The following is an 11,178-nucleotide window of genomic DNA, read 5'->3' as shown; positions in this document are numbered from 1 at the left end:
TAGTCTAAGTACAATTTATTGAATAAAAGCTTCAAGGAGATGAGATTAGTAACAAAAAGAAAAGAAAAGCATTGAAAGCAATTTGGGACAAATCAATAAGGACCAAGAATTAATGGAAACTTTAAATTGTAAGTCAATTCACAAGAAAGAGAAATTAAAGATTGAAACTCAATAAAAAAAAAGTGAGGAATGAGCTTAGACTATTAATCTATTCTTATCATTGAAACAAAGATGATTAAGAATTGAATCATGCTTAATTAGGAGAGATTCTTGATTCAAGGTTCTTCACAAGATCAACTTGCTTGATCTTGGAAGAATTTTTTGATCTTCTGAAGAATTTTGATCAAGACAAGAAAAGAGATGATTTCCACATGGAATCAATTTAATTCTTGCAATATCAACTAAAGTCCTTAACTTGTTCTTTAAAGAAAAGTGAAATTTCCTTCACAATTTTGACAAATCAAGAAGTAATTGGTAATTAATTGTGCACTAAAAAAAACATGAAAAATTCATCAAACATCATTCAATTTCAAGAATATAATTGGTGAGAAACAATCAAGAATCAAGTAAATTTTTGTGTAGAGAAAAGTAATTCAATTAGTCATACCTAAGTATCTTGCATAGAAAGATTAAATCAAAATTGAAATTAAGAATTATTGAAATATTAAACTCATGCGGTAATCTATGATTTATCCTCTGAAATACAAACTTTTTAAACTAAAACAAAATTGAAGATCATTATAGGGGTAATTCCGTCAATAAGTAAAAGAAACAGACACGGTGTTTTTGGTGGCACGTGTCGACAACACTATGAAATTGGCGCCAGTTTTTGTTTCCCGCGTCCCTCCTCCTCCTCCTTCTTCTTCATATTCTTCAATTAAGTCTCGAATTCTTGAAAATCTTTAATAGAAAAAATAAGGAAGGAAAAAAAAAAAAAAAAAAAAAACGAAGAAAAGCCCTAGAATCATCTTCTTCCGTGGCTCCCTCTTCCTCTCTTTTCCACCGTTTTCCGGCGACGTTTCTCTCCGTTTCGACGAGTTTCGGTATTGAACCTACTCTGATTGGCCTCAAGGCAGATTACCCAGATCAGCGAATTCGGACTTGTTAAAACTCCGAGGACCGAGGTACAGAGTCTTTTCAGTAAGATTGTTGCTTTCATTCCATTTTTTAATTGGATTTCAGTGTTTGAATGCTATTACGAACCATTGGATTATTTCTTGGATTCTTTCTCTGTTATGTTTGGGTCAGTTCCGAAGTTTTTGATTAAGGTAACATGGTTCGAACCATTTCAGACTCGATTGAAGTTTGCTAATCGGTTTATGGTTTGTTAAAATTTGTTGTTTGTAGTTTTGAAGAAAGCATGTTGTATGTGACTGTATTGATTTTGTATATTTTTAGTTGTTTTTGCCAAATGAAAGTGCGTGGCTGTTTGTTTGAACTTTTTTCGAATTGAGAGTGCTACCGTATATGATTTCATTTCTTAATATTAAGCTAATCAGTTCTTTCCTTTCTTATTCTTCCATTCTTTAGGGTTCACCGCCGCTTCTTTCTCACTATCTGAAAGCTCCGCCGCCGCTTCTCTCTCACTATCTGGAAGCTCTGCCGCCGCCGGGCCCTTCATCTCTGCCTGGAACCTCCGCCACCTCTGCCCAGCTTTGTGAAGTTCCAAACCTGTTCGCACAAACAGCCGGCAACCTCTGAACAATCCGGCAACCTCGGATCTGTGAAGCTCCGGTCCAAACCTAAAGCTCCAGCCAAACTCATATCCGGCGATCTCCGAACCTGAAGCTCCGTCCTGCTCTCTCCGCCATTTCTGCCCAGAAGCTCCAACCAAGCCACTGCCGCCATTGCCGCCAACGTTGCCAAGTAATACGGTAATAGAGAGTATGTTTTGATATGCCCCATATGAGAATTATTGGAAAGTTTGAATGGTTTGGTTTGATGAATTTTTGTTGAAATTGTTATTTGAAACTGTATAATTTGTATCAAATGTTTGTGTAAGGAGTTTGATTGATTTTATAGGGTTTTCCAGGTCCAAGATTTTGTTTTGGGAATTGTATGCTTATTTTATAGTAGTCAAAACTAAAATTGATGGCGAACTGATTGACTGAAACTCACATTTTTGTGCTTTGGCATTCCTTTGAAATGAAGATTCATCTATGTCTTGCAATCGCGTGGCCTCCCAACTAAGCAATTGAATGTTTTGGTTGATTGCTAATCTACATCTTTAACTAACTGAATGAATGATTGGTGGTACTAATAGGTAACCACATTTGATTGGGCTACTTCAATTATACATTTTTCCCACTCTGTTAAGTGAAAGTACTGTCTGAATGAAAGTTTTGTTTGAATGAAAATTTAGTCTAATAGAAAGTATTGTAAGGTTTGTTTTTATAGAAGTATGACAATTAATTAAAGGTATTGAAATTTTAATTTGAAGGCTTTGGTTATATGAAAGACTATTTGAAAGTCTTAGCTTGAAACTTTAGTTTCGAAATCCTATTTGATTGAAAGATTTGGGTTTCAAAAGTACTGTTTCTGACAAAGTTTTAAGTAAAAGTTTTTCAAAGATTTGTTTATTAGTTTCAAAGCTTGATATGAAAATTGCTTATTTAGTATTTTTGTTCTTATTTTTGCTTGTCCAAAATGTTTCCAAATGAAGGATCCAGTGATAAATTTGAAAGAACTGCAGCTTAGCATTCTGGGACAAGAAGTAAAATAATGTTTTATAGGATTTGATAGTCTATCCTAGGAATGTTTTGTAATAAGTTGCTTGTGCTGAAATGTGTAAGTTGGTAAAGATTTCTGATTGTTTTGATTTTTGCAACTTTATTTTAATCGTTGCATTGAAAATATGAGCTGTTACAGTTTTGGTTTCGAGGAGAAAAGAAATGTTTTACTCGCACACGTTGTTGGCCCGTAAAACCCCATTGGGGACCGTGTGGTGTGCAGCTCATTTGCAGCACCGTCTCAACAAGAAAGACTATGAGAAGACTAAAATTCCTGTTGTTGTTGGTGAGTATCTTATTTTATTTGTATTGGAACTTTTACATCCCCACTAAGATGGGGTTTCTCTGCCTTTATTGTTAAATTCTTGGCCATTTGCCATTTGTATTTTCAAGGTGTGGGTTTTCAAGTGCATGTATGAATTTTTGTGAGTTTGGATGACCTCTGATTCTTGTTTGGGATGGACGTCCTTTTTGTAGATGCAATCATGTTTGGAGAAGTTCCTCTTGCCTTGCGGACGTCAAGCTACCTTCTACTGGGTGTTGTGCGGATTTATTCAAAACAAATTGATTATTTAAAACATGATGTCGATGTTTTGGTGATGGAGTTACGAAAAATGCATATGCACGCTTCAGCGATACTCACTTTGCCTGATAGTGCTTATCAAGCACCGTTTTATTCTATTACTTTTCCTGCGACTTTTGATCTTGATGCCCTGGAATTGGATAGTGATATCAACCATGATGGGTAATGTCCCTAGATTCCCAATTATATGATTTATTTGAAATCTCTCTTACACCAATCTGTCTTACACCAATGATTTTGTTCCTACAGAGGTCCCGATACTCATATGAAGAGTCAGGAAGAGATCACTCTTGCAGGTTGAACATCGATTCCCTTTCAACATTTACCCCCACCCTTCCTCAATAATCTCTAACTTAATATTATATGGACTTACCAACTAAACCTTTGCATTGCAGACCAGACTTATATTGGAAGGGATGCTTATTTAGATATATCTTTCGAGGAGGTTCTGTCTTCTTCTTCTTCTTATTCTTCTTCTTCTCTCCCTCTCGCATTTTTTTAATTCTTTTTTCTTTCTAGAATTATCTACATTGGTTTGATAAGTGTCTTTTGTACTTTTATCTATGTTCATCGTCATTATTAAAATTGCTTAATTTTATACATAGGATGTCATGCATGATTCAACACATCCTGGAGGGTCTTCTGATCGGTTCATTTCAATGGAAGCTGAGTAAGACTTCCATACTTTTGGACCCGCACTCTTTTTCTTGATCAATGGCTGGACTACAACCAGGCTGACTGTTCATGTTTTTTGTTTGCAGCATGATCCCGCCACCTCATGTGGATGTTGAAATCCCAAGTGTTTTTGAAGATGTACTTAACCCTGGCCATGAAAGGGACAATATGCCACATAGTTTTCTAGAAGTCGAAGTTCCGGATGCCATGAATGTTCAAGATTTTGGTCCGAGTAATAAGAGCATTTCTGAGGGCGATGGGTCTCCTCAAAATGTTCCAGAAATGGAAATTCCACGAGAGGTTGTCCCTGGTTTTAGTACAAAAGATGTTCCTATAGTGTCTCCACCCGGTGGTGATGTCATATCTGAACCACCCAGCCCCATAGATGAGAATATAAATCCGGATAAGCTATCAATCATTGAAGACAAGATGACTCCGACAAAGACATCATTACCGCATGAGCAAAGTGCTGGACCTCCAACTTCTGCTTCTCCACTAGAGGCATTGAGTACGTTTAATTCTATTTGATCTATATCTGGAGTTGTTCTAATTGGTGGAAAATAGCTAACAGTATCTCACTTTTGGATGTTTTTTCTCCATGTGTTTCAGTTCAACCTTCCGTAGAGCATGTTCTTCAACCCACTCCTCCACAACAGCCAAGGCCAAGATCGAGGAAGAGAAAACAGTTCTTTGATAAGTCTACTGTGTTGACTAATAAGTATGTTTGTGATATCTATCATTTGACTTTTGTCTTTATTTTAATCAATTATTGACATAGAAAGTTGTGTTGCAGGTTTATGAAAAAGGCTCTTAAGGATTCTAGTGATTTATTGCGTGAGAGAAGAAACATTCCAAGTTCTTCTTTGGAAGTATGGAAGTTAAACAACAAGCTGAGAGAAAAAGAAGTTTTCCATCATCCTTCCATCACTGGTAAGCGATCTTTTGTTCTCGTTTTTCTTTCTACTTCTTTGAGCTTCTTGAATAGTAGAAAGAAATCGAAAATTTTGTATGCAGGTCTTTGTCATAATCTCTCAGATATTCTTAATTTGAACTACATTGCTACAAAATGTCGTACAATATCCTTGGAGGAAGCTCTGGAGAATTTTGGGGATGCAAGAAATGTTGCTTCCATGAGTGAAACTTTATCAGGCCTAGTAGATACTCCACCTCTAGCGCCAGAAGTTGCTTCCACTCCATATACCGAAATTCCGACCACTGTCGATTCTGCTGGAAACATTCCTTCAGCAGGCAAAACATTTTTGCCCCCTATAGTTGCTCCATCTCCAGAAGTTGCTTCTTCACCACAATCTGGAATCCCACCCACTGTCAATCCTGCTTCTGTTTCCTATTCTGGCATGGAGATTGAACATATGTGTGACGCTGAAGGAAATCGAGGGGACGTTACCTTGGGAGACTTAGATGCTTCTCCAGAAAGGCCCATGCCTTCTCCGAGGCCTTCTGAAGGCTTAGTTTCCCCTGTACCAACTGAACCTTCAACCTCCATGTTTGCAACTCCGGGGACAATTGACGAGGGATTGGGTGCAGAAGATCTTACACTCTCTGATAAGCAGATTGGTACTGCAGACGAGGTAGGTCTTTTTATTAATATTAGTGTTTCATATTCTTCTGTAACTTTCAAGTTTAATGCAATCTTCCCTCTTATCAGCAGAAAAAGAGGATAGTACCAGCATGGCCACGAAAAAAAAGAAAAAAAAAATAGACTTCATGTATTAAATAATTTTTTGTCATTAATATTTGGATTAAAGTTGAGAAATAATTTAATGGCATGTCGTGATCTTCATTTTCTGGATTTGAATTAGTTTGATTACTAAAGGTTCAATACATGAACTATTAATTTGAGATGATTTTGGAGCAAGAACAAGAATTTTGAATTAGGACTTACTATATTATGTTATATTACCACTTTTGGACATGCTAGAGTTAAAGTAGAAGTGTTGATTAAATCATTTGAATGATCACTTACATTTCTTCATCCTTTTAAGTTCTAACTTGCTGAGATATTTATTGTAGGATCTTTATTTCCTGGAAGTAGATAGCTCACCAGCTAGTAAATCAAGTAATGTACTTCCTGTTACAATTTATATGCTTCCTTCAAATATATTTCTTGGGTGCCTTATATCACTTGGAATTTTGATGTGGTGTTGGGACTTAACTTGCTTGTATACAGGATCTCAGGGAACACATGGTGTTGACTCCTTGTCAGTGAGAACAAGGTACTTTTCTATCATTTGCTTTACAACCCTTTTAATTAAAGTAAACCTATTTAACCGTCATGGATTGGGCTAGTGGTAAAAATAGTAAGCATAGTCTCAATAACTAAAAGGTCATGAGTTCAATCCATCGTAGTTACCTAGCTAGGAATTAGTTTCATACGAGTTACCTTAACACTCAAATGTTGTAGGGTCAAGTGGGTTGTCCCATGAAATTGGTTGAAGTGTGCGTAAGCTAGCCTTAACACTCAGATATGAAAAAATAAAGTAAACCTATTTATTGATTTATTATTATTATTTTTTTATAAGAAACAAGTTTCATTAACAAGGGTGGAAAAAAGAAAGTTTCATTAAAGAAAAAATATATATAGAAGGCCAAATCCATGAATAAGGTTTACTCTAATTAAATTGACCAAATCCACAAGAAATCAATAGAAATCAATGTCTATAAATGATCCTAGAATTTTTTTATGAGGGAGGGAGTGAGGGAAGTGGAGATCAAGAAAATTGAGCAAGGTTGAAGAAAGTAAAATATTTCAAGTATTCTAATTGTCTTGTTATAATTGGACTTTCTTTGTGTTTAATGCGGACAGGGCTGTAGGTCGGTATTTAAGGAGTCTGTCTCCTATAAAATCAATCTCAGATAACTCAGACCAAGATCTTTCTTTGAATGGCATCCTAGAAGGAAAAAGAAGAAAGCTATGTGCACGGATGTTCTATGAGACGCTGGTAACTTTTTCAAAACTACAGAAAATTGTTGCGCTATATTGGATTTGGAGAAAAATGCCTATAATTCAACTTGAAACATCAAATTTTTTACGGCTAAAGAGCTAGTTTCTAAAATTGCAGAAGACTAAATACGGAGATTATTTGCACATCTTAGGATACTGTATTTTGTCTAGTTGAACGTAAACTTTCTTCTTAGTGGTTCTTTTGAATTGTCAATTTCGCTCTTAAGCATGTAAATAGCTTTCTTTCAAAGACAGTCAAATCATTACTTTATTTTTTGTCTACTGATATGAGATTTGTGACTGCACTGTTCATTAGGTTTTGAAGAGTTTTGGACTTATTGATGTACAACAAGATGTACCTTATGGTGACATCACTTTGAAACTGACTCCAAAGCTTTCTATGGTTCAAATATAGTAAATTATATATTTGAGGTGTGCATTGTATTTACTGGTAAGAATCTTTCTGCATCTCCTTGTTTTTTTGTGTGTGAAGAACAATTTTATTCCCTTCTCTCCTTTGATCTGTTTGCATAAAATGGAGCCTAAATATATACACATACAGAGACTTAGTTGTATTAGAAGATTCAATTTTTAGTTTCGAAAGACTCGAGCAAACAGAAGTAATTACTTTATACAAGTCATCAATCAATATTGGACAAGATTAAAGAATGTGCTTCAAGCACTGGTAATACTAGATTGTGGCTTTTGCAGTAACGGTTGCAAAAATGTAATGGTGGTAAAGCAGAACTTCCTTTAAACTTTAATGGCTGCAGCTGTTCTTTGCCCTAAAAAAAACCTTCCTAGTTTTCATTTTCGACACTTGTAACTGTGTAAATGCTATCTGCTAGGAGGTCGATTTCACTTGCCTCCAATTTCATTTCTTCTGGAAACAAATCCTGTTAGATGAAAGTTCTACCTCCTATACACTAAATTGGAGACCCCCTACAAAAAAAAAAAAAAAAAAAAAAAAGGAAAAAAAAAATCTTCCCTGGAAGTGTACAAAAGCTTTAGGGCAAAATTTTAAAAACTGAAAGCAAGATTTACAAATTCAGTTCCTAGTAGTTAGCGTATCTGCCCTTTCCACCTTAGATGCCCTTGCATAATTGCTTGCTGTCTTTACATCTATCTACTGCTAATCTTACAACGAAACCTTGATTATGCCAATGCTAAATCTCAATCTTTACGTAGGTTTGCAGATGACGTCTGACCTCGAGATGGTTAGTGTAAATTTTCCCTGTTGCAAGAAGAGTTTGGATCAGTTTAGCAGTAGCAAATTTTGACCCCTGTATAGCATGGTTTCCAATGTTTTAGTGGTAAGATGCCTAATGTAAATTATGAAGGCCAATTATCATTTTTTTTACTTTAAACTATTATGGTCTATAAATTTTACAAATTATATTTACAATCGGAATGTTACAAGTTTAATATGCCCCATATATTTACTAGTTAGGTAATCTTGGGGGGTTTCATATGAAGTTGGAGTGAGGATAGGTAATCTTAGGGGGTTTGATATGAAGTTGGAGTGATGTAAGAGTGTGTCTGGGAGTGCTTTGAGATTATTACCCAATCACTTTTTTTTTCTTTCAAAAAAAAATTATTTGGCGTGAAGTATAGATTGGTTTTAGAAAAATATAAATCATTTCAAATTGAGTTTTGAGGAATGAGTGATATGTGCTTTGTTGGTTATTATTTCCCACAGTTTGGGTGTAAATTAGTAAATTAGTGTTGGTCAGCTATTTATGATTTTTTTTCTTAATTTTAAATATTGAAAAAAATATGAGAATTTTCTTCCAATATCTATACATACACATATAATTAATAATAAAATAAGTAGAATAAATCTTGGAAAATTTTCAAAATATAATAAATGGGTAAAATATTTATGTTCTAAGAAAGTGGTTAGTAATTTTTTAAATATTTTAGGTTTGTTCTTTTTTTTTTATTGTCCTTTTCTATCTTTCTCATCTTTTCGCTTATGGATTTTATCGTCTTTCTTGTCATCGTCTTTCTTTTTTCTCTTTTATTTTTATTAAATTGTTATTTAGTTTTTGATCGTGTATCATTTATAAAAGATCTATCTTTTTTGGACTTTTATTTGGTTGTTTAAGATCGTGGACTAAATATAAATATAAGATACTTGAAAAAAATGTTGTTTAGTCAAATCTAAAAGATCATATGCAAAAAATTTTAAAAAAATCCTTTAAATTGGGTAGTCAAATCTAAATGATCATGTATATAAAAAAATAGATGATCGTGTACTAAAAGAATATTTAAGGCGTCGTTTAGCTAAGGGAAACTTACATAAATGTAACAAAACGGTAAACTATTTATGACCCGTGTAATAAAACTCATAAAGTTAATCATTTTTTAAATATTTCAGGTTTGCCCTTCCATATTTCTTTTCTTCCTCGCGATTCGTCTTCCTCTTGTTATTTTATCTTCTCCTTAGATTTCTTTTTCTTTTCTCCTTTTCTTTTCTACGATTTCTTTCCATCATCTTTCTTATTTTTCAATTCTTTATTTATATCGTTTAATCTTTTTATCGTTTTTCTTCTTTTTCTCTTAGTTTGTTTTCGCTTTGATTTCTTTCCATGTTTTCTACTTTTCCTCTTTTTTTTTTTTTTTTGCTGCGATTTTTTTCCATCGTCTTTTTTTTACTAAAAGATTGTGTAAAACAAAAAAATTGTGTATAAATAATCTTGAAAAAAAATCATTTAGATTGGAGTAGCCAAATGTAAACGATCGTTTAAAAAAAATAAAATATCGTGTGTAAAAAGTCTTGAAAAAAAATTATTTAGATTGGAATAGCCAAATGTAAATGATCGTGTAAAAAAAGTAAACGATCGTATAAATAATTCTTAACGATCGAAATCTAAATGATCGTGTACCAAATTTTAAAAAAAAGTCATTTATATTTGGGTCCCCAAATCTAAACGATCGTGTAACAAAATTAAACGATAGAATTTAAAAAATAAATTGTAGTCATATCTAAACGATCGCGTTGTAGCCAAATCTAAATGATTACGTATAAATTATAGGCATATCTAAACGATCACGAATAAATTATAGTCATATCTAAACGATTGTGTTGTAGCCATATCTAAACAATCGCGTATATATTGAACCATATTTAAACAATCGCAAACATGTTATGTGCTTTATTGACGGCGTAGTTGACGAAACATTTTTGGTATTTTATATGGTGGGCCTATGAGCTTTTTCTGTCTTTAAAATTGTTCTATAGATTGTAAATATTTTGCCGCTTTTTTATATTTTTGAAAAGACCCTTTTAGCTAAACTAAACTTGAAAAAATAAATGATCGTGTAGCAAAAAAATCGTTTAGCTAAATCTAAACAATAGTGTACCAAATCTTGAATGATTTGACTATCCAAATCTAAACGACTGTGTAACTAAATCTAAATAATCGTATAACCAAATTAAACGATCGTACACCAAAAATTGAGAAAACAAATCGTTTAGATTTGACTATCCAAATCTAAACGACTAAATCTAAACGATCGTATACCAAATAATAATTAAATCTAAACGATCGTCCACCAAATATTTACCTCCCTTACTATTACAAACACTAAAAGTAAAAGATAAAATTTAGTATACTTGATTTTCCCTTTGGGAAATTCCAAGGTTTATTCTATGAATGTTATTAGAGTTGACAAGAGCAAAGTGTTGGTTTGCGTTTGTGAGTGACCCTATGAACTAAAATAAAATAATTTTAAATTTTGTTTTGAAATTGTATTCTGAAAGGATAACTCGTATAATAATTTGATAAATTGATTTCAAGTTGACGTGGGAAAGCTATAAAATGTGTCTCAATGGTATTTTCGTGTTTGGTGATTTACAAAATGGATTTACTTATAATCATTGTGAAAAAATAATAGGTGGATCAATCTCAAGTATAATGTCGCTGACTATATATATAACAAGAGGATCATTACAAAAACAATCAAAAAACAATAACACAAAAATTGATAGTCTACTTCAGTGTAAAATCACCTACGTTTGGGATGCAGTATGCTCGGTGGAATGGAACTTCAATTTATAAAAAGTTTTTACAATTATAACAGAAGTACTTATTTGACCGACTCCATCTATAGTGACACCCATATAGTTTGCTCTTCAACGTTTCAACTTAGGCTCTCTCTGAGTTTTAGCTCTCCTCACTTTGTATGAGATCTCCTCGATACAATATGCTTAGGCACCCCTGAAG

General features: G+C 33.6%; 1 protein-coding gene across 3 annotated transcripts; it reads left to right on the top strand.

Annotated features, from left to right (window-relative positions):
* Nucleotides 1-882: 882 nt before the first annotated feature.
* LOC103499554 (sister chromatid cohesion 1 protein 3) lies at nt 883-8,376 on the top strand. 3 transcript variants are annotated; one of them, XM_051088461.1, is made up of 16 exons: nt 883-1,124; nt 1,531-1,866; nt 2,869-3,015; nt 3,207-3,474; nt 3,562-3,608; nt 3,708-3,757; nt 3,918-3,982; nt 4,074-4,495; nt 4,597-4,705; nt 4,781-4,917; nt 5,002-5,576; nt 6,019-6,064; nt 6,176-6,221; nt 6,812-6,947; nt 7,266-7,400; nt 8,138-8,376. In XM_051088461.1, exons 3-15 carry the CDS (start codon nt 2,892-2,894, stop codon nt 7,362-7,364), a joined length of 2,124 nt encoding a protein of 707 aa, XP_050944418.1. In that variant the 5' UTR covers nt 883-1,124; nt 1,531-1,866; nt 2,869-2,891; the 3' UTR covers nt 7,365-7,400; nt 8,138-8,376. The 3 variants fall into 3 exon arrangements, with proteins under 3 accessions (XP_050944418.1, XP_016902597.1, XP_008460792.1); XM_017047108.2 differs by having other exon boundaries at nt 1,531-1,874; nt 8,146-8,376; XM_008462570.3 differs by having other exon boundaries at nt 1,531-1,874.
* The last annotated feature ends 2,802 nt before the right edge of the window (nt 8,377-11,178 follow it).

Source organism: Cucumis melo, chromosome 8, assembly GCF_025177605.1.
Source record: "Cucumis melo cultivar AY chromosome 8, USDA_Cmelo_AY_1.0, whole genome shotgun sequence".
NCBI lineage: Eukaryota > Viridiplantae > Streptophyta > Magnoliopsida > Cucurbitales > Cucurbitaceae > Cucumis > Cucumis melo.
The sequence above is the reverse complement of the archived record's forward strand: the minus strand, read 5'-3'. Positions and strand labels throughout refer to the sequence as shown.

Coding starts and splice junctions, on each gene's coding strand:
- LOC103499554 (XM_051088461.1), top strand. CDS start 2,892: ATGTTTTACTCGCACACGTTGTTGGCCCGTAAAACCCCATTGGGGACC. Junction 3,475..3,561: donor AGTGATATCAACCATGATGG/GTAATGTCCCTA, acceptor TTGTTCCTACAG/AGGTCCCGATACTCATATGA. Junction 3,609..3,707: donor GGAAGAGATCACTCTTGCAG/GTTGAACATCGA, acceptor TTTGCATTGCAG/ACCAGACTTATATTGGAAGG.